This window comes from Aedes albopictus, chromosome 2 (genome assembly GCF_035046485.1).
Source record: "Aedes albopictus strain Foshan chromosome 2, AalbF5, whole genome shotgun sequence".
Classification (NCBI taxonomy): domain Eukaryota; kingdom Metazoa; phylum Arthropoda; class Insecta; order Diptera; family Culicidae; genus Aedes; species Aedes albopictus.
This window is the reverse complement of record NC_085137.1, coordinates 302,903,153-302,926,730: the sequence shown is the minus strand read 5'-3', so window position 1 is coordinate 302,926,730 and position 23,578 is coordinate 302,903,153. Positions and strand designations below refer to the sequence as shown.

General features: G+C 39.4%; 2 protein-coding genes across 3 annotated transcripts in view; both read right to left on the bottom strand.

Moving 5' to 3' along the window:
• Positions 1-745: 745 nt before the first annotated feature.
• Positions 746-9,323, bottom strand: LOC115270215 (G2/mitotic-specific cyclin-B). The gene is made up of 6 exons (XM_029879474.2): positions 9,219-9,323; positions 8,429-8,974; positions 2,084-2,263; positions 1,900-2,016; positions 1,504-1,830; positions 746-1,375 (listed from the first exon to the last, which is right to left on the bottom strand). The coding sequence occupies exons 1-6, from the start codon at positions 9,252-9,254 to the stop codon at positions 1,091-1,093; spliced, it is 1,491 nt and encodes a 496-aa protein (XP_029735334.2). The 5' UTR covers positions 9,255-9,323; the 3' UTR covers positions 746-1,090.
• Positions 9,324-19,261: 9,938 nt separating this feature from the next.
• Positions 19,262-23,578, bottom strand: part of LOC115270244 (A disintegrin and metalloproteinase with thrombospondin motifs adt-1) — an 89,585-nt gene continuing 85,268 nt past the window's right edge. For both annotated transcript variants that reach the window (XM_029879510.2, XM_062852166.1), the window contains 5 exons: positions 20,491-20,683; positions 20,178-20,434; positions 19,830-20,093; positions 19,566-19,752; positions 19,262-19,503 (listed from right to left, as the gene is read on the bottom strand). In XM_029879510.2, coding sequence (XP_029735370.2) covers positions 19,448-19,503; positions 19,566-19,752; positions 19,830-20,093; positions 20,178-20,434; positions 20,491-20,683 — 957 coding nt within the window. In that variant the 3' untranslated portion in view covers positions 19,262-19,447. The remainder of the gene's footprint in view (positions 19,504-19,565; positions 19,753-19,829; positions 20,094-20,177; positions 20,435-20,490; positions 20,684-23,578) is intronic.

Sequence of the window (23,578 nt, the reverse complement as noted above, 5' to 3'; positions counted from 1 at the left end):
CGTGGGTATTATGATTTCTTGCCTAATTTAATGCTGTTTGAGCAAAAGTTTGGATAACTATGTTGTTGAAGTTGCAAGAAATAAATAATACAACACAGTTACCCAAACTTTTGCTCAAATAGCATCAAATTAGTCAAGCAATCATATAACCCACGCTGTTTGTACCATTTCATTACAGAAATGGAGAACTGATCATCTCACCATACAAAAATCCAGCTCACTACTTTCAATCTAGTACTTCACTGATTGCTTCCATTCTCCATTTCTGCAATTAAATGGTGCAAACAGCGTGGGTATTATAATTTGATGATGTTTGAGCAAAAGTTTGGGTAACTGTGTTGTTGTATTATTTATTTCCTGATATATCTTGACTTCAACTACACTGTTATTCAAACTTTTGCTCAAACAGCATCAAATTAGACAAGAAATTATAATACTCACACTGTTTGCACCATTTCATTGCAGAAATCTAGAATTCATCATCTCACCATACAAAAACCCAGCTGCCGACCGGGAATGAAACCCGTCACCTTCACCATGGTCATTGCTCATGCTGAATACCCATGCCTGTACAGCTGGGTCCTGTATGATCCAGATAAGCCCAGAAGACAAAAAGAATTAAGATGTAGAAAGGGATCATAACGAAATATTTAGAGGTAAAATTACCACTGGAAGGATTATATCAGTTCGACGAGGACGACATAGGGAACATTGGTATTGAAATGATAAATGAAAACACCATACGTACATCAAATTATTACAATTGATCAGTCAAAATTTTATTATGCTTGGTTCAGTAGCAAAAAAACGCAACTAATGGGAATTTGTTTTCCTGATCTAATTCAAGACCAACTTATCCTCTCGCATTAGCAATATTGCCGAAAATTAGAATTAGAAAATATTTTAGGATTGTTAAAATCTTCTTAAACGATTAACTAATACACTACGCGTATAAAAACAAAATGTTGTGTAGAGGATATAAACTGGAATAGCCTAGGCTTGTAAGAGTTTTTGTCTGCTGGCAAATTGTGTCACCTATTTTTTCAGTAATATGATAGCTAAATACATCGATTCATAAAAAAGATCTACATTACGGGCTAACTTCACCGTCTATCAGCTTGTCCATCACAGGTCCTTGGAATTCGGGATGAACGGAGATTCTCTCGAATTTACTGGACTGATATTTGTTGTAAACGGCGTGCACTTTCATGTTGGGCGCGTTCTTGACCACCTTGGCCAACCGCTGTATGATCGGTGTCAGATGTTGCACAGTGTAGTGCGTGTAATGTTCGAGAGTTTTGGTCCACACCTTGGGTTCGGTGTTGTTAGCCAATGGGAACAAAGTCAGGGATATGTACAATGCGGCGGCGGCGATCTGGAAGAGATAAAGTTTACTTTTAGTACTTCATCACTTTATAACTAAAAGCAATAGCGTGGGTACAATACGTTTACATATATATTTTTCATTTGTCTGTGAGAATAAAATAGTATGCAAGTTGTTACCTCGGACGGCTTGTAGTGCGCCGTGCTGTAATCGATGCTGGCCATCTCGATCAGATACTTCGCGCACAGGTGGTTCTTGTCGGCGGCCTTGGCAGCCTTGGAATAGCGCCGCAAAAAGTGCGTGGGCAACGGCTTGCCCAGATGGAAGTCCAGCACCTTCACGATCTGCTTCTCCATGTCGAGGATCTGTTTCTTCTTGTAGGTGTCGTCGGTGATGTAGACGAAGTCATCGATGTCTGGGGGAAACAGTTCTTCGTACTTGGAGGCAATGAACATGGCCGTCACGCCAACCAGCTGCAGTTCCTTCTTGGGAGTGTCGACCACCAGCTGTGGAGGGGTAAAAGATAATTTATTGCTGTTTTTCCAAAAAAATAATGTTTTCAATCAAATAATTACCTGAAGATATCTGTCGATAATTGAGACAGTCATATGATACGTATCGATCTCTAGCTTGTACTGGTATTGCACTTCATTGATCCAATCAATGAGGATAGTGCGCATTTTATGATTAATCTGCAAGTATTCGAATCCATGTTAATTATAGAATTAACTGAAATTTCTGCGGGCTCCTAAACCTTACCTGTTTATGGCTATCAAGGAAGTTTTCACGAATGGCAAATATTTCCTCCAAACTGTTCAGATAGTCGTAGATATCATTCACGTACTCCGAGACCAACATGGGATTCCAGGCATCGTTGATGTCGATGTTCTCAACTTCCTCGAGCAATTTGTGGGAATGGGTGTCAGGGGAATCCGGTTTCTATCAGAAAACAAGGGGAAGGATTTTTACTTATGCATTCTCAGCTGTCTAACATCCAATTAAGTTACAATGTTGTGAAGTTGGGCGCAGATTTAGCTAAGTGTCTTCGAAAATAAAAACAGCAGAATTGATTGAAATATAACTCAGAAATTACGATGGCGTTGGAATTGTATTACAGTTTCTTACCGATTTCGGCAACAATTATTTTTTACCGATTTTAGCATCACAAATTTTTGACAAAAAAAAATACAGATAAATCGTCTTAAATACATAGGGTAACGGTCGAATTTTGGACTCCTAGAGGACATGAGTTTCAATTTAAGCTAAAATCAAACAGATTCAGAGGGTGTTACACCTAATGATTATGTTGGTATGATCGTAAAAAGCCTCCACTGTCCGTCAAAAATACCCACAAGGTCATTTCAGGCTGAAAATTTGATGAATATACACCTAAACCTTATTTTACGTCCACTATTGGCTTATCGAAAAAAATTTCTACCGGCAAAATAATGATCAAAATACAAATTTTTATATTTTTGTACACTTCTCCTAATCACGAAGATGTTTTAAAAAATATAAAACTGTTGAGTTTGCTCATTGTCTTAGCGGTAGAATTTTTTGTCGCTCAGCCAAGCATGGACGTAAAAAGAGGACGAGGTGTAATTGATTTTTGAACCATCAGTTTTCACTGTTTTGGACACCCCAATGTATTTTGGACCCTCTTAAGAATATATTTTGGACATCCGGTGTTAAAACCCGCTTGAAACTATTTTCGAAGAATCTGCCACTTGGATATTAGTGCGGGACACACATTTTACTCCTGTACACTTTTTGAGTTCCATTTTGCTGCCCCCACTCGCATAACAGTCCCATTTGCAAAAAGAAGGAATTGAGAAAACGGCATTTGAAGTTTGAAAACTTGTTTCCATATAAAACTTTGAAAAATCGCCAAAATTTGAAAAATATTTCGATCATCTTGAAACTTTCACACATTGCTTTGCCCATGCTTTGCTCCTCGGGACATTTGTCAGTTGTTTGCCGAGAAATTTGCTAGCGTGTTCAATGAAGAGAGCTTAAACGCCGACGAAGTTTCTATCGCCGCTAGAAATGTTCCTCCAAATGGCCAAATGTTCAGTTCCATTCATGTCAACGATGGTATGATCTCCAGGGCCGCATCGCAACTCAAATCATCCAATAATCCTGGACCGGACGGCATTCCATCGGCATTCCTAAAAAAACACATCTCCTGCTTACTAGATCCACTTCAACGCCTCTACCGCATGTCACTCTCCAGCGGCGTATTCCCTTCCTGCTGGAAACTCGCTCATATGTATCCTGTACACAAAAAAGGAAGCAAACGTGACGTGGATAACTATCGTGGAATTACCTCATTGACTGCCATCTCCAAGCTGTTCGAGCTCATCATCATGGAGCCTTTGCTCTCACATTGCAAGCATGTTTTGAGCCCTGACCAACACGGGTTCACTGCTGGTCGCTCCACTTCCACGAATCTGCTTTGCCTCACTTCACACATCACTCAGAGTATGATCGAACGTGCTCAGACCGATGTTATCTACACTGACTTGTCAGCAGCCTTCGACAAGCTGAACCACGCCATTGCGATCGCAAAACTCGATAGGTACGGCATTGGCGGGAGTCTCCTAGCTTGGTTCCGCTCATATCTAACCGACCGTCAGCTGATTGTGACCATAGGTGACTGCAAATCGAACTGCTTTAACGCTACCTCCGGCATACCACAAGGAAGTCATCTTGGTCCATTAATCTTCCTGCTCTATTTCAACGACGTCAATTTCGTGATTGAAGGCCCTCGGTTGTCGTATGCCGATGACATGAAGATCTTTCTTCGGATTCACTCAACTGATGATTGCGTCTTCTTGCAACAGCAGGTCACGCGTTTTGCTAACTGGTGCTCATTGAACCGAATGATTGTAAATCCAACGAAGTGCTCTATTATTACGTTCTCACGAAAGAAGCAGCCGATTATCTTCGTATACAGCATGCTAGGCACAGCTCTCGAACGTGTGCACCATGTCAAGGACTTGGGAGTCATTTTGGATTCGACGTTGACATTTAGGCAACATATCTCGTACATTGTAGAAAAATCGTCCAAGACCCTAGGGTTCATCTTCAGAATAGCCAAAAACTTTTCTGATGTCTATTGCCTGAAATCGTTGTACTGCTCCCTCGTGCGCTCTACGTTAGAGTACTGCTCTACAGTTTGGAGTCCCGGGTACAACAATGGCGTCGAGAGGATTGAATCTGTCCAGCGACGCTTTCTCCGGTTTGCATTACGACGGCTGCCTTGGAGAGACCCGTTCCGATTACCCAGTTACGAGAGCAGATGCCAACTGATCGATCTAGATCTACTGCGTACAAGGAGGGATGCCGCCAGAGCATTGACGACCGCTGATACGTTACAGGGACGAATAGATTGCGGAGCGTTGCTGGAACAAATCGACGTAAATGTCCAGCCGCGATCACTCCGCAATAGCATCATGCTGAGACTACCACTTCGACGAACTAACTATGGACTACATGGAGCTTTTGGGGGCTTGATGCGCGTTTTCAATAGGGTGGCGTCATTCTTCGACTTCCACTTGACACGCAACGCACTACGTCGTAGTTTTTTGTCTTTTTTTAGCAACAGAAATAACTGACGAATTCATTGTTATGTACCTTAGTTTAAGTTTCAATACCTTGACTGCGCTATTATGTTCCAACTTGTTTGTGTTTGACCTTTGAATTTGTTTTCTAATATTATTGTTATCATAACTATTATTATTATTATTTTTAAACCATCATTGGGGCTCTAGTAAGCCTGTTGATGTAGATCAAATAAATAAATAAATAAATAAATACATAACTGTAAAAAATATTACAATCACTACAAAGTTGTTCAGTTGTGTGTTACGTGACACAAAAATCCATGATGGGACTGTTATGCGGGTACTTTTGATATGGGACGCTCATGACTTGGTATTTTTTTCACACATTGACATAAAAATTCGTAATTTCTATTATTGTATTTGGAAGTACATCGAAAATGATGACTATTCATAACGTTAACTCAAAATTGATGAAAAGTCAAATGGGACTGTTATGCGAGTGGGGGCAGTTTGTCCCTATCAACAGTGCAAAATTTCAGCTCGATCGAAGAAACTATATTTTAGCGCCAGCCATTTTAAGTTTTCATACGATTTACTATGGGGAAAATCACTTTTTCAAAGAAAAATCGCCACAGGTTGCCACTTAACCGCTAAAAATAAATCGATAAATGATTTCTGTTGGAAATTTAACAAGGAACAAACCCTCCGAAGACCACAAAGCGATCTAAAGCATGTGGAAAAAGTTATTGAGTGAAAACGCTGTTTAACACGTAAAGAATAACAATAATCAGCTCATTACTACAATTCTAGTACTACACCGAACGTGTAAATAGTATAGATTGGTGAAGTACTAGATTTGTAGTAATGAGCTGAATTTTAGTATGGTGAGAAGGTCAATTCTCCGTTTCCGCAATGAAATGGTGCAAAAAGCGTGGGTATTATGATTTCTTGCCTAATTTGATGCTGTTTGAGCAAAACTTTGGACAACAGTGTTGTTGTTTTCTCCATTCCTTGTGACATAAACAACATAGTTATCAAAAGTTTTGCTCAAACAGCATCAAATTAGACAAGGAATCATAACACCCGCGCTTTTTGCACCATTCCATTGCAGAAACGGAGAATTGACCTTCTCACCATACTAAAATTCAGCTCATTACTACAAATCTAGTACTACACCGAACGTGCCCCATTCTCCGTTTTTGCAATAAAATGGTGCAAAAAGCGTGGGTATTATGGTTCCTTGCCTAATTTGATGCTGTTTGAACAAAACTTTGGATAACTATGTTGTTTATGTTGCAAGAAATGGAGGAAACAACAACACTGTTGCCCAAAGTTTTGCTCAAACAGCATCAAATTAGGCAAGGAATCGTTATACCCACGCTTTTTGCATGGGAGAGGGACATTTGGCATAAAGCCATTTGGCATAAGGTCGTTTGGCATAAGGTCACTTGGCATAAAGACATTTGGCATAACGGTCATTTGGCATAATGGACATTTGGCATAACCGAAATGCACTCTTCTTTATTATGCCAAGTGTCCATTATGCCAAATGACCGTTATGCCAAATGACTTTATGCCAAGTGACCTTATGCCAAACGGCCTTATGCCAAATGACTTTATGCCAAATGACACAGACCCATTTTAATGAGCTGAATTTTTGTATGGTGAGAAGCTCAATTTTCCGTTTCTGCAAAGAAATGGTGCAAAAAGCGTGGGTATTATGATTCCTTGCCTAATTTTATGCTGTTTGAGCAAAACTTTGGGCAACAGTGTTGTTGTTTTCTCCATTTCTTGCAACATAGTTATTATTATCATAATACCCACGCTTTTTGCACCATTTCTTTGCAGAAACGGAGAATTGACCTTCTCACCATACAAAAATTCAGCTCATTACTACAGATCTAGTAATACACCGAACGTGCCCCATTGCAATGCATTGCCTTCATTGAATCATAGGTTTTTATTTCGAGTTAAGGAATCGGAATATCTTGAGGAAGTGCCTCTGGGTATTATTCAGGAGAGATTTAAAACTCCTGCCAGATACTCTTTCTGAATGGGGCACGTTCGGTGTAGTACTAGATTTGTAGTAATGAGCTGAATTTTAGTATGGTGAAAAGGTCAATTCTCCGTTTCTGCAATGAAATGGTGCAAAAAGCGTGGGTATTATGATTCCTTGCCTAATTTGATGCTGTTTGAGCAAAACTTTGGATAACTATGTTGTTTATGTTGCAAGAAATGGAGAAAACAACAACATTGTTGCCCAAAGTTTTGCTCAAACAGCATCAAATTAGGCAAGGAATCATAATACCCACGCTTTTTGCACCATTTCATTGCAGAAACGGAGGATTGACCTTCTCACCATACTAAAATTCAGCTCATTACTACAAATCTAGTACTTCACAGATCTGTCCTATTATTCCTCTTGGGAGTCTTTTCCAGAAAGGAGTTTTTTATTCTGCGAATACTCCAGGACTACCTTCTGGAAATCCTTCAAAAGTTCCTTATGGAAATCCTCAAGAAGTTTCTTCTGAAAATCCTCCAGGAGTTTGTCTGAAAAGCATTCTGATGTCCTTCTAGGTGCCTTCCTAGAGATTTCGCTGGAATTCTTCCAGATTTTTTTCTGGAATTCCTTCACAAGTTTCTTCTGCACATCTTCCAGGAGTTCCTTGTGAGGATCCAACAGAAAGAAGCATTTGGAAATTATTATAAAGCAGTTATTTCTAAAAAATCCTTAGAAGCTTCTGGAAGACCTGCAGGATTTCTCGCGTGGTATATTTCAGGAGTTTCTACTAAAAATCCTTCATGCTTTTCTTCTGCGAGCCTTCCCTAAGCTCCTTCTATAGTAGTCTTCTGGTAGTTTCTTCTAGGAAATGCTCCAGAAGCCCCTGTAGAAATTCCTAAATCCAATTCTTAGAAGAATCTTCAAAAGGAATTCTCGAAGAAATCCCAGGATAAACTACTGTAGTAGTAGATATCTCTAAAAAGTTTCCGAAGGATCCACAAAGGAATCATCTTCAGAATGAGTATCCGCAGCAGAAATTTTTGGAGGAATCCTTAGAAATCATTTACGGATTTACAGATGGAATTCCTAAAGGTGATATCTCCAGATGATAATGCTTGATAAATTGACAGGAGTTTTTAAACGGATCTCCCGAAGGACAGATAGCTCGACATACAAATAGATCGAAGCCTCTTTATAATCGAGTCCGAATTGTACATATTATAAATACGTATTATATTATTTGAATATTTTGCTAATTTATCGTCGTGTGATTGGTAAATCATCATAATTGCTAAATCTCAAACTTGTTCTCCAATGGGAACCATAACAATCCTAATTCCCTGAATGAATCTGGAATTTCCTGATGATTCCAGATTTTCCAGGTAGTATAGACAAGACACCCTGCCTAAAATGTGGTGGTTCTAGTGAAAACGGTTCTCTTTCAGGTAGGTAATTCACATTTACAAAATTTAAAACCCAATCTTAAAGACCTAGTCAAGACACATCCTCCGACGACCATAAAAACGGCAAACTTACCTCTATCTTATATTCCTCCTCATCGGAATTGGTTGCTAGGGACGAGCTACTGGAAGAGCTGCTGGACGTCTGCTTTTTCAGCTGCTTTAGTTTGGTGAGCGACCGCCGAGTCAAACGGCTTTCCTCTCGCTTCAGGTTGACCACCTTGACCTTCTTCACTTCCGCACCCTTCGTAACGTGGACCACTTTCTTCTGAGCGGCGGCAGCAGTACCAGCCGGAAGGACGGTGTTGGCAGATACCGTGCTTTTGTTGTACTTTTGCCCGATCCCGACATGGTTCAAGCCCTTGAGGGAGTCGGAACGGGTTACCGGTTTGGACACCGGGAAAACCGTTATGGGACCGTCGGACTTCTTCCAGTGGGTGTCCACTCGTGGTTTGATGTTTTTAAAGGCAGCATCGGTGGATTTAAATACCCCTCCATCCTTGCCACCCTTGCCGTGCTCCACATTTTTCAGCACTTTGTTCCCGAGTTCACCGAGTACGGCTCGTTTGCCCACAGTCGGTTCCTTTAGGACCTTCTTCGCCTGAACACGGGCTGCGTCATTCTGAAAATAAAAAAAACACGATAAATAATCTACAAATAATCGCCTTTTAAATAACAGAATTTTGAACGTGTTTTTTAAATCCAAAATGGTTCGACGGCCATAACGGCCAACTGCTGAGTTGCGTAGCGAACGAACAAAGACAACTACGGAGCAGTCCCTTTAAATTTCAATGGCGTCGGTTGGAAGAAAAAATCACGGGCAGGTGCCTCGTTTATTTTCACTTTTTCCCCGCAAGTAAACTTACCTCGTCGGTTTTTGCAATGCGGAAGTGTGTGGCCATACTTGAAACTTCACTTACAACTAATCACAATCGATAAAAATCACAAATTTCACACGATTTCTGTACAATTGTAATTTATTATTCAACGTAAACCTGTCAGTTACATTAACTTTTGACTTGGTTAAAAGTTAATGTAACTGACAGGTTTACGTTGAATAATAAATTACAATTACAATTACAATTACAAAATGTCCCTAAACACACTGACGAGCGAAAAACGATCGGACAAATTTCACTCCATTTAACGGCCAACTGATCCGGGCCACGATTGGGCAGAGTGCGTGCTCACGGTGAAAGAAAATAAAGCCGTTTGAAATGCAGCCAGCCGCAGCAGCCTTTCATTCAGGCAGGCAGCAGCTGAGAGCGATGAGAGCAGATGGCGCGGTGCAGATTCGCGGAGAAATTTAAAAACAGGTTTACTACTACGAAATATGCTGTCTCTCTTGTGCTAGTGCCGATCAGGGCAACAATTTCGGTGACGCATCGGTTACGAACTGGAGGAAGAAAAGAGAGGTCACCCGTCGGTTGTCCTACCTCAGCTGATGCACAGAAAACCGCGCGGCGAAAACGGGCGAAGAGCGCGCGTGAGGTGAGAGTGTGAGTATGAGAAATTAAAATGACATTTAAATCTTCACTGCCGAGTTGCCATTTTTTACGGATTGACGCTTTCAGCTCTTTTCATCAACAAGTTTTAAGCAAGACATCGCATTGCGAACTACAAAATATTTCACTCAGCCAAAATAAGGTTATTTAATAACCTTAAGATGTCCATAAGGCCCAACTTATGAAACGGCCTTTTAACAATTTTATGCAATTCAGTATCATAATTTCAACTTTATGTTACTCGTTTCTGTATCATAATGACCTACTTTTCCATACTGGTTCATTATGAAACTGAAATGAGTTGCATAATGAAAAATGGTTACATAATGTTCATAATGGAACCCATTTGAGTTGCCTTATGAACATATGCAACTGAAATGAGTTGTATAATTAAAAAAATCAATGCTTAATACTTTGTATTAAACTCGTTGCAAAACTCGATTTTTCAACACTCGGCAAGCCTCGTTGGGTAAATATACGACTCGTGCTGAAAAAATCATCTTTTTGCAACTTGTTACATAAATAACTATAGAATCGTCTCACAGTTGGGCATTTATTTATGTTTAGCAACTTGGTTTTTTCAAGCCTCGGTAGCCGAGTGGATAAAAAACGGGCTCGGTGATCTCGACGTTCATGGATCGAATCCAGTCCACATCATTTTAAGATTTTTTTGTTCTTTTCATAAGTCAATCTTATGAAATTTGTCATAGCAAGCACGATCTATTTCCATAAGGTATTCTTAAGGCATCCATAAGTTTTAATTATAGCAAAAATTCATAATGTATTATTTCGATGAATTTCGTTAGTTATTTTCGCTGAGTATTGAATAGTCCGTTAAAAAGGGAATCGATGGGAAGTGGTAGAATGAGACGTCTGTTTGTCTGTGATTAAGCATTGCACGATCATCGCGAAATCAACGCAGTTGTCGTTTCGTAAATTGGCTGGCTGCCCTGCTGACCATCTCATCTCGCATATCACGCGCTATCGGACGCATCTCACGGAAATCACTATGGTTGGAATCGATTTTTTTTTGGCCAAAATGATTTTCTTTACAAAATGTAATGTTTTATATACTGCATTTAGTTCACCACTGGACTGCGCACTGAGTCTTCATAAGTGCGAAAACGCAAATAAAACTGCGCGATTGCATCAAATCAAATTGATGTCTTCGGCGCACTAATTCTTCGATGTATGCTGAATAAGTGCTCTGAAGACACCGAGTCGATTGGATGCAATCGCGTACTTTTATTTGCGTTTTCGCAAAAATCACAAACTAAACTGAAAACTAGTGCGATAGTCCAGTGGTGAACTAAATGCGCTACACTAAAAATAATCCGCATCTAGTTTGTATATGCCGCGCACATAGATTTTTGCAATCAAGCTTTGCACATAAATTTCACTGGCCTTGCACATAGAACCAGATTTCTAGTCCATCTTAGTTTCTACATGCAATGCAAATAAATAATAAAGGTCTGAACTTTTTAATTTTAAAAGGTCAACCTATTGCATTGTATATGCCATCACAAATAAATAATAAATGTGATTTTTTAGAAATAAAATGATTAAGACTAAATATTTAATGATGAAAACTTGTATTTGGAACCGTTATTTATGTAGAAACTAGGGTGATTGCATGGATCTGTCCAAAAGCGATGTTTCGGTGATAGAGCTTTCCAGCAGGGGTTGTCCGGACCAAACGAAAACGCTAATCGATGTGGGAGGAAGGACGAGGAGATTATTTCTGATACGGTGAAGACTCGCCTCTGGTGTTATCAGAGCCGTAGCGTGGCCCCATGGCGCCCTTGGCAAGCATCAAAATTAGCACCCCACGACAATTGGACATTGTAAACATGTAAAAGTTTGAAATTATTCATTTTTTTCAACTATTGAGTTTTTTTCTTTTTTGAATTTAACGTTCAACTTAATTTGGTGTAAAAAAACTTAATTGAGTTTCAGGGATTTTTAGGAATCGACAAACGATTTGTTTTACCCATTTTCGGAGATAAGTTCAATTGGTTTTACCAGAATTTTCCAATTACTTTTCCAAAGGTTTCTTCTGAAGTTTGATCAACATATTTCCCAGAAGATCAGTAAGAATATTTTCAGTAATTATTAGATGAAACATGGACATTCAGGAGGGATTTCTTAAGAAATCTATATATGAGTTTTTGTTGGGACCTCTGTAAGAATTCCTGCTGAAACGAAATTATGCAAGAATCTCTGGACGAATTCCTGCAGGAATATCCGGAGTAATATACCTGATAAGAATTCGGGAGACATTTCAGCAAGAATTTCCAATGGAACTAATTTAGTAATTCTTTCAGGAAAACATGGAGCAGTTCATTATGAAATGCCTGAAGGAATTCCTGGAAGAATTTGTAAAGAAACACTGTAAGAATTTCTAAAATAATACTTGGAAGAATTTTTGCTGGATTTTCTGTACAAGTTTCATAAGAAATCTCTGAAGGAATACAAGTATTAAGAAATAGAAATATCAACCCTTTGCGGATTTTTTGAAGAAATCATTGAAGGTGGTTCTGAAGATATCCTTGAAGAAAATTCACAAATTTATCCCTGAGATATTTTTTGAAAGAATATTTGCAGACATTTTCAAAGGAAACCATGGAAGTTTATCTAATAAAACTATCGGGAGAAATATTCGGAGGAATCCTTTCTGAATAAATTCCTAGATAACTTCCTGAAAGTCTTTCTGGAGGAATTCCCAAAATAGTCCTTCGAAAAAATTTGAGAGGAATCTCCAGAAGGAATTTTGAATTGATTTTTTTTTTCTGAAAGAATCATCGAAAGATTTTCCGTTAAAATCTCTGGAGCTATTCTCTGAAATCTCTTTCCAGAAAGAAATTCCGAAGAAATACTTTGTGAAATTTATGAAGTAATTTCTTATGTATTAAATTTGTTTTGAGGAAATGAATGAAACTATAAGACTTGAATGGTTTCTGCTAGATTTTCAAGAGTTGATATCCAAATAAACATTTACAGGAAATAATAATGGTAAGAACTGAAAGAGCATCATCTGAATACTTTCCATTTGAAATACTTCTTGTCAAAACTGTAAAATATTCAATGAATGCAAAGAAAATCATCGGAAGTAACCTCAAGACATTCGCCAGTGGGAATGTTTAGGAATTTTGAGAAACAAACTTGCACTAGAATTTCTAAAGCACATAGGTTTCGCTTTGTTCATTGAAAAAACAATTTCTCAAAATTAAATAGTAGGTAAAATGCCAGCTAACATCACGGTATGTATTCGAAATAATGTAGAGAAATCTGTTTTTTTTAGAATTCAGGTGAACGTAAATACACATGATCAATCTTTCATATTATAAGTAATGAAATATTGATAACTTTCAAGAAAACAATAGCATTATCCTGTTTCCTTCTAGCCCTTTTCGGCGCCCCTCTGAGGTTGGCGCCCTTGGCGTGGGCCAACCTGGCCAATCGCACGCTACGGCTCTGGGTGTTATTTATCAAACCGTCGCATCTAGTGTTTCCATGATTGGTGCCATTGGCGTGCATAACTCCGGAGGAAGTTTTCCTTCTAAGGCAGAAGCACCTTTTCTGGTACGTTAGGCTTCTTCAAGCCGAATCTTTCTCCCCGGAAACCCTGAAAGAAAACGTTTTTTTGTAATCAAATGGTATTTTATTAATTAAAAAGAAATAAATACTTACGGGCTCTTGCTTCCAAGTAAAAATCCGGTGGTAGATTTCACCAAATATAATAAATTAAAAAATCTTTGATTTCACCTACTTGTAGGTTTATGTCGATTTTTTTTTTCAAATCATTCGGAAGTTCGTCTTTGGTCATCGTGTATAACCTTGATCTCGAGCTGTTGGCGTATTTTGATTATTATTACGTAAAAGAAAATGATTAAAATACGTTACCTTGCAGGAATTCGACCGAGAGTCTTGAAATATCGACAGTATTTAAACTCGGCCAGCAACAACAGTCTTTTTCCTGGCTTCACCATTTTTCCGTTAGTGAAATGTTTTGAACGTTTTGAGATATTAATCATTACACTCAAAATTTATATTCAGTTAACATAGGTTGTAAATGTATCATTTTTAGAATTCATAGCTGTGCATATAAAAAATATGTGCAACTCAATCAAATTTAATGCAAACACTTTGAAATCTAAATGCCGCACATAAAATGAGGATTTGAGCCAGCGATTCGCTTTTATCTGCTTTACGCACATAAAATCTAATGGAGTTTTCATTTCAGTGTATATTAAGGCCGCACGGGGCGACGTGTATTTTTTCCTATATTCCCTCTCTTTCTAACAATTTGCCTCGCACTTTTGAAGATGGAAATATCAATTTCCACTGCACTGACGTAGCTGAAATTTTAGTCGATTGTGCACCGCAAGTGAGCAAATGAACGATCGTCCCAAATGGAGGATAACGTGCCTCTGGAGCCGGCCTTCTGATACCTGATAATCGTTCAATGCAAGGAGACAATCATAATACAAATAAACAGCTGAGATATTAACGAAAGAGAGGGAAACCAAAGAAAGCCTCTCTTCTGCAGATTGGACCATTACACATGTTTGGCCTGATTTATTTGCATTGGTTAAAACAAGCTTGGGTCTGTTCCAATTGGGTTTTTAAATTTTCAAAAATGTATCGATTTTTCATTTATATACGAAAGAATACCTTTTCTGAGCCACTATGATTTTTTTCAGATTTTCAGAACTTTGTTTTGGTACCTAAAATCAATTTCAAAGAGATAATTTGAAATCACCTTTTGACAGCTGAGCAACTGCGTGACAGCTCCGCCCAGTACAAAATGCGACGAGGGGTGATTCGGCAAATCGCTCCCACACAAACTTCAAATTGATTTTTAAATGGGTTCCCGGGCATCAAAATTAATGAAAATTTGGATTTCGGCTTAGTTTGGCATGCAGATTCAGAATATGGGATTATCTCTAAACCGCTAAAGAAGCCAATTGGCGAATTAAAATTACCTAGTTTTCACTTGAATTTGACAGTTCGACACTTAAACTTGACAGTTCTCCCAAGGAAATAATTATTGAACTGTCAAGTTTAAGTGAACATTAATTTTAATTCTCCAATTGGAACAGATCATGTTGCGAAGTCTTAGTTGAACACAACATTTTTTTATTACTAAATTAATGTTTGTTTTAATGGACAAGTGCGAAATCAACCAAAGATTGTTTCGATATATTGTTATTCTCAATTTAGTTGAAAATCGGAGTTTTCGACTAGCGAAGTGGGATTTTTCTCCAAATCCATGCATCGGACCTAACTTCGGAAGTGGTGCGCTGTATAATAAACCTGGCCCGCTATACAGCGCACCACTTCCGAAGTTAGGTCCAACGCACGGATTTGGAGAAACATCCAACTTCGCTAGTCGAAAATTCCGGGACGGAGAATACTTGTTACTTACAAACAAAATCTGCATAAAAAAGCGTATTTTAATTCACAATAATATTTGTGCGTGTTTTTTTGTTATTGTGTTATTGTAAATAAAACATATTTATAAAACATTTTGATGTTAATTTACCTAGATCTTCAATTGAGTTCTTTAAGGGTATCCATCCATATTATTGCATAATCGGAATCTCCATCCAAAAATTAGTCGAAATCCAAAATTTCATCAATTTTGGTGCTCGGGAACTATTTTTAAAATACATTCAATTTTTTGTTCGGGGCGAACTGTCACTTTATCGATTGAACTGTCATTCTCCACCCAAAAATTAGTCGAAATCCAAAATTTCATAAAGGAGCACGTTTGGTGTAGTACTAGATTTGTAGTAATGAGCTGAATTTTAGTATGGTGAGAAGGTCAATTCTGCAATGAAATGGTGCAAAAAGCGTGGGTATCATGATTCCTTGCCTAATTTGATGCTGTTTGAGCAAAACCTTGGATAACTGTTGTTTATGTTGCGAGAAATGTAGAAAACAACAACACTGTTTCCCAAAGTTTTACCCAAACAGCATCAAATTAGGCAAGGAATCATAATACTCACGCTTTTTGCACCATTTCATTGCAGAAACGGAGAATTGACCCTTTCACCATACTAAAATTTAGCTCATTACTACAAATCTAGTACATACTTCACCGATCTGTCCTATTGTTGGAGTCCGGGAACTATTTTTAAAATGCATTTAAAGTTTGTATAGGGAAAATTTTTTATTCGAATCAAACTGTCATTTTATCGATTGAACTGTTATTATATCCACGGAAATTAAAACTGTTTAGTTTATTTAACCATCAAAACAAAAGCATTGGAACGCAATAAAACCAGGTTATACTAAATACTTGCCGTGGCCAAAAAGTACATATAAAAAGCGGAAATTAAACAAACTACCCGAATAAAACGGTATGATACAGAAATTGTACAGGATATCATTTTCTAATTATTTGTGTTATCATAAACTGGATTATAAACCGACGATTCAACGAATCATATTAATGATAGCAGTTATCGTTTACAGAGTTTCAATGATAGACTGAATGGGTTGTTAAGTATCGTTACCATTCAAAAATGCTCATTTTCTCGTACAAAAATTTTGTTGAAAGATTAGTAGTATAATCACTGTATCATAAACTTTATGATACAGTGAATAATAAACATTTCACAGATCTGCTTTATCGCCCCGAAAAAAGTGCACACCCCTGCGGGAACCTGTCAACTATGTGTATTATTGAGTGAATTGTTGTTTATTCTTTCGCTTGTTTTTTTGTCATGCTTCGGAAAATCGGGATTTGAACTGTGTGATAGCCGGAGTTGCTGCATCAATCTTCGCGCGGTGTGTGCTACATGGACCATATTCGATTAGTGCTCGCGGGTGGTTTGAAGACAATGATGTTCTTGAAGTGAATTGATGTGAGCTGTAAGAAAAAAATCTGTTGTCTGGAAGAAGTATAAGAAAGAACTCCCGAAAGAACACCGACCGGAACCAAGTAAAGAATCTTCTATGGATTCCACCAGTGGCCTAGCATGCGGAGTCCGAGGCGGAGTCGTTACAATGAAATTGACTATTGAAGATAAGCAAAACAGTTTGCTTGAAATCATTCAACATACAATCGACGGACGCACCGACTGAGAGAAAGCAGCCGCCGTAGGAATAGTGCTTGATTTTCGTTGAAATTACAAGCTTTTAGCTACAAACACTATCTTTAGCATGTTTTCCTCATGCATCAACACTCACAATTTAGAGTAAAAATACAAAAAGTGATTTTGGAGAAAACATTTGGAGGAAATCGAACTATTCAAAATGATTCCAGTATCATTGCATGTATCATTATCATACATGTTATAATACTTGCAAAGTATCAAATAATCACATTTTTTCAATTCTAATAATTTGATTGCAAAACTATTATTACTTGTATCATTATTATTCCACGAATAACCACTCTATAATATGAACGATTCCATGTATATTATTTTTCTATTCGGGTAATAATCTAGTTATTTTGATTTTGGATTTTTGATAGTGGTTTTGCGGTAAAGAGAACAGTAAGCCCTGATAAAAAATATCATAAAAATACAATAAATTTTATTGTTACAACACCATTTTTTCGAAAAATATTCACCATTAAACATATTGTAATTTGCACAGCACACTCACCATCACCCCTATTGTTCTATACCATTCGGCGAATGGTAAATGGCAGTTTTACAATAAAAAATATAATAAAACATAATAAATACAATAAAGCCGAATGGTAACCATAAAATTTTGAGAAAATTTTCATATATTTTTTCGCGAAAAACAATAGAATGTGTGTTTTTATGAGACATTTTTAGGGCATTTTTCAAAAGAAAACAATATATCCTAATGTTTTTTTCATTGTTCTTACAATACAAATACAATAAATTGAATGACGTCAAATGAATCGCTGTTACAATAAAAATACAACAATATTTGTTGTTATTTGTAAGCAGTTTTCGCTTATGAAAACCCATAGAATTTATATTTCCCGCATTAACGAGCACTAAAGGCCGCCAGAATGATATGCACATTTTATGATAAGAATCAAACACTCTGATGTCTGGTATGTATAAGGCATTTTATGAGACGTTTCAAATCAGCTGTTTTTTGAATGTTTTCCAGTTTTGAAGTCCAACCGCTGGGCCCATTTATTTACATTTTCGCTAGCATAACATGTGACACAGGCCCATCAAATAAACGGGGTTCATTCGTCTGCAAAAATGCGTCAATCCGCCCACTATAATCAATATCCGTAGACCGTGGGGAGGATTTTTTTTATCTGCTAGTGATGTCTTGCACCTCGGGGGATTGATAAATGCCACATTAGAAATCAAAACATTTCTGTCAGCAAAAATCTGATTGGGGCTCACTACAGGTTATGCTACTTTTCGCGAAAACAAAAACATCAAATGTAAACAATAACAATGAGCGGTCCATCGGTAGCACGTCTCGTAAAATAGCTTATTGCTTGGCAGCTGTTGATAAGATCTATCATCAATCTTTTCAAATAACTGCCGCCCCTTGTGATATTAGTCAGACCTAAGGTCATATGATCCATACCATAAATCGTACACAATATGTACATAAGGCCATATGTAAATGTCGGAGAAAAATGTTACCGAGAAATATGAATTCTATGGTTTTTCAAAGGCGAAATCTGTAAACATAACAACAAATATTATTGCATGTTTACTTTAACATCGGTTCAATCGAACCCATTAAACTAGTTGTTTCTGTATTGTTATCAATGGTAGTTTCTATTTACTAGATTCATTTAATTTATTGGAAAACAACAGAAAAATCATTGTTCATCTTTTTCTTGTCGTAACGTCCTCACTTGGATAAACCTGATTTTCAGCAAGTGTTCTATAAGTACTTCCTCAGGTTTAAATAGACAGCTTCCCTTGCCAATATCTACTGTACTCAAATTTAAAACGAAAACTAAAAAAAATATGTCAAGTGATTTTGTATTTGATTATACAGAGTAGAATAACAGGATCCAGGCAACAATAATACGTATTGTTATTAATTTGTGACGAATTGTTTTTAAGTGTAATTGAGAAATAAACTCTTTTTTAATAAAAAAAAAAGTCCATGAGAACTTTGCAGGCATTTTTCCAAATGTATAAAAACAACTCATTTTTTTTTACTAATAGTAACTTTAAATTATTAAAGCACGATTGAAAAACAATCGAATCAATTAGTCACTAATAAAGCTAATGTTCACTTATTGTACGAACTACATCGGATTGATTTCTATTGTAAAAAGTAACCATATATCTACTGTGTGTTTTATTATGTACAATAAAAGCAGTCATATATTAATAATATTTACCATGTAATGAATGGTCATTTTTTATCCGGGAAGCATGTAAATGCCGTGTCATTAATAGGCTCGGTAGTTTAGCTGATTATATTCAAATATAAAGAAGTCAAGACAGTATATATTTCATAACTATTTGTATTTTCATTCGTTTGTCATTAGTTACGGTTTTCATAGATAAATAAATAGTTTACAAAAGATTTTCCATTAAAATGCCCTATTATTTGACTAATAGTTTATTAGTATATTCTTATCGTTTCACTTCCCGGCCAAACATCGAACTTCATGGACTGAAATAGATTGGATTTCTGAAATCGATGTTATCCTCGTATATTTCACCTAGAACAAAAAAAAACCGGTCCTTATTAATCTGTTGTGGAACATTGATAATAGAATCTTACCCGTAGTCCTTGCAAAATCAATGCTTGCAATCAAGTTTTCGATATACTCTTGACTTATGCGCTCGGTAACATTGATCGGTGAAAAGTACTCAAAATGTCTTTTGACTCTTTTGGCATTTCGTTTCGTTCGCAAATGCGCTAAGCTATTGTAGGATTCGTTCAATGGTGTGTCGTCCTCGCCAAATCGCTGTTTTTGGGAATAGAAAGTGAAAATTAATTATTTTTTCTAAGAAGAAGTAGAGCATAGTGCCTATCTATACGTACCAAACACTTTCCATTGACACAGTATCGGTTCGGTTCGTCATGGTTGCATCGTGCTCCAAATGGAAAGTGACCTTGTTCTCCATTCACAAGGTAAAACCGATGTCGAATGAAGTTATCCTGGCAAGCGATGCGACAGCTCCTATCCGGATCTTCTACACTTGGCGCGATTTGCATACCGACACCGGAGAGGCTACGTACCTTCTGCTGGTATCGTTTGCACAGCCTAGTCGCGTATTCGTACGTAGTGAGAACCTTATCGCAAGCCTGAAACGGGGAATGCATATCTAATAACATTCTATACTTTCAAACTGTGTTGAAGTTATTAGAAATGCAATAAAAAGAACAAACGATTGTATTGGGTGTGCACAGCTGAATGCTGGTGCGGATGTCCATCCTTGAAGCCACTATTTGTATTCCCTTGGACTTTTCCATGCAGCTGAAGTGACAACCGGACTTAATGTCCCACTGGTTTTTACGCGACTGCAACTGCGACAGCTTGTCATACTTTTCCGGTTCGAACTGACGCGCCCTCCAACGACCGTAGTTATCGGCCTTGTAGAAATTCGCATCGGGAAGTCGTCTTCGCTCGGGGTAGCTGTAGAACACTAAAAAATCGCAATAAAAATAATTTCATTTTCAAACATAGCATTCAAGAAGTTACCAGAGTTTTGAGTAACATTTTCCGGCTTGCGGCCCGTTTGATGAGCGTCTTGTATAACGTTAAGACTTTTGTAATCTCGTCCATTCTCCTGCTGGATGCTGTTGCTGGCTCTGTCTGGTGAGATCGAACTCTCCGGACAGAACATGGGATCTATTCGGTAAAAGTTTTCCGAAGAACCATTGCATGAGAATTTCTGCAAGACCAATTTTCAGTTACTTGAGTGGCATTCTTGAAATTAAGGTTTTTATAATAATTGTTTTCAGTTTCTTTCGGTTTTCTGATTGTTGTATTAGTCGAAACAAGAGCATAACAGGCATGCGACTTACTATCTGTCGATCGGATCGTAGATACGAATAAATAATAAAGAGATTCACTAAATACCTAGCGTAAACAGCTGCGTAAGCCATGGTTTTGTACTTTTTAAAAATGTTTTAAGAATTGCGACGTTTACACGGAAAAACATATAATATAGCAGTTTACATTGTTTAGTGAATCCCCATAATGATTTGCTCAGTATAAGTTTGAGAGTGTGGCACGGTAAAGGCTGGGTATGCTGCGCAATTCAGATCCCATTGTGATCCACTAGCCTCTGCCCAGCAACTCCTATCCCTACCTCCACGCGGTACCGGCCGGAAACTATGAGCAACCTTAGGGAAGATCGGGTAACCAACCCCGGTGGGAACTTTGGTCGTAGGCTGACAGGGAAGGGGGGGTTTGCTTCGGTAAACCTGAGTGTCTGTTCTCCAGGAGGAGCGGCTCACAATAGCGTCTGATCCCCATGTTAGGGGCGGCTGATCTACGTCCGAGTGCCAGGGAAGGACTCTAAGCTCATCTGTGCACTATGGTCCTCCGGAAAGTAGGGGGTTGGTGTCAGGCCCTGCGAGCCAGCCGTAAAAAACCATTGTAACGGAAAATCAGCAACAGAATAATACGAACCGAGACCAACGGCAACGACCCCAGCGAACAAAAAGGACTTGCGATTGGAAACTCGGTACGTGGAACTGCCGATCTCTCAACTTCATTGGGAGCACCCGCATACTCGCCGATCTACTGAAGGACCGCGGGTTCGGCATCGTAGCGCTGCAGGAGGTGTGTTGGACAGGATCCATGGTGCGAACGTTTAGAGGTAATCATACCATCTACCAGAGCTGCGGCAACACACGCGAACTGGGATGGGTGATATGCAGAGGCGCGTGATCGGTTGGTGGCCGATCGACGAAAGAATGTGCAGGTTGAGGATCAAGGGCCGATTCTTCAACTTCAGCATAATAAACGTGCACAGCCCACACTCCGGAAGTACTGATGATGACAAGGACGCATTTTACGCGCAGCTCGAACGCGAGTACGATCGCTGCCCAAGCCCCGACGTCAAGATCATCATAGGAGATTTTAACGCTCAGGTAGGCCAGGAGGAGGAATTCAGACCGACGATTGGTAAGTTCAGCGCCCACCAGCAAACGAACGAAAACGGCCTACGACTCATTGATTTCGCCGCCTCCAAAAATATGGCCATACGTAGCACCTTTTTCCAACACAGCCTCCCTTATCGTTACACCTGGAGATCACCACAGCAGACGGAATCTCAAATCGACCACGTTCTGATTGACGGACGGCACTTCTCCGACATTATCGACGTCAGGACCTATCGTGGCGCCAACATCGACTCCGACCACTATCTGGTGATGGTCAAACTGCGCCCAAAACTCTCCGTCATCAACAATGTACGGTACCGGCGACCGCCACGGTACAACCTAAAGCGACTGAAGCAACCGGATGTCGCCTCAGCATACGCGCAGAATCTCGAGGCCGCGTTGCCAGACGAGGGCGAGCTCGATGAGGCCCCTCTAGAGGACTGCTGGAGTACAGTGAAAGCAGCCATCAACGACGCTGCCGAGAGCACCATCGGGTACGTGGAACGGAATCGACGGAACGAATGGTTCGACGAAGAGTGCAGAACGGTTTTGGAGGAGAAGAACGCAGCGAGGGCGGTAATGCTACAGCAAGGGACTCGACAGAACGTGGAACGTTACAAACAGAAGCGGAAACAGCAGACCCGCCTCTTTCGGGAGAAAAAGCGCCGCCTGGAAGAAGCGGAGTGTGAAGAAATGGAACTGCTGTGCCGTTCCCAAGAAACAAGGAAGTTCTATCAGAAGCTCAACGCATCCCGCAACGGCTTCGTGCCGCGAGCCGAAATATGCAGGGATAAAGACGGAGGCCTCTTGACGGACGGACGTGAAGTGATCGAAAGGTGGAAGCAGCATTTCGATCAGCACCTGAACGGCGTGGAGAACGTAGGCACGGGAGCCCACGGCAACGGAGGAAACGACGACGCCAGTGCAGCGGAGGACGGAAATGAACCAACTCCCACGCTGAGGGAAGTTAAGGATGCCATTCATCGACGGCCGGTCGACAACGGACCAGATCTTTACCGTACGGCAAATCCTCCAGAAATGCCGTGAATACCAGGTCCCAACGCACCACCTGTTCATCGACTTCAAAGCGGCATACGATAGTATCGACCGCGCAGAGCTATGGAGAATCATGGACGAAAACGGCTTTCCTGGGAAGCTGACTAGACTGATTAAAGCAACGATGGACGGTGTGCAAAACTGCGTAAGGGTTTCGGGTGAACTATCCAGTTCATTCGTATCTCGCCGGGGACTGCGACAAGGTGACGGACTCTCATGTCTACTCTTCAACATCGCGCTGGAAGGTGTGATGCGACGAGCCGGGCTCAACAGCCGGGGAACGATTTTCACAAAATCCGGTCAATTTGTGTGCTTTGCGGACGACATGGACATTATCGCTAGAACATTTGGAACGGTGGCAGAACTGTACACCCGCCTGAAACGCGAAGCAGCAAAGGTCGGACTGGTGGTGAATGCCTCAAAAACAAAGTACATGCTGGTAGGCGGAACCGAAAACGACCGGATCCGTCTGGGTAGTAATGTTACGATAGACGGGGATACTTTCGAGGTGGTGAAGGAATTCGTCTACCTCAGATCCTTACTGACGGCTGACAACAACGTGAGCCGAGAAATTCGGAGGCGCATCATCAGCGGAAGTCGGGCCTACTAAGGACTGTTCA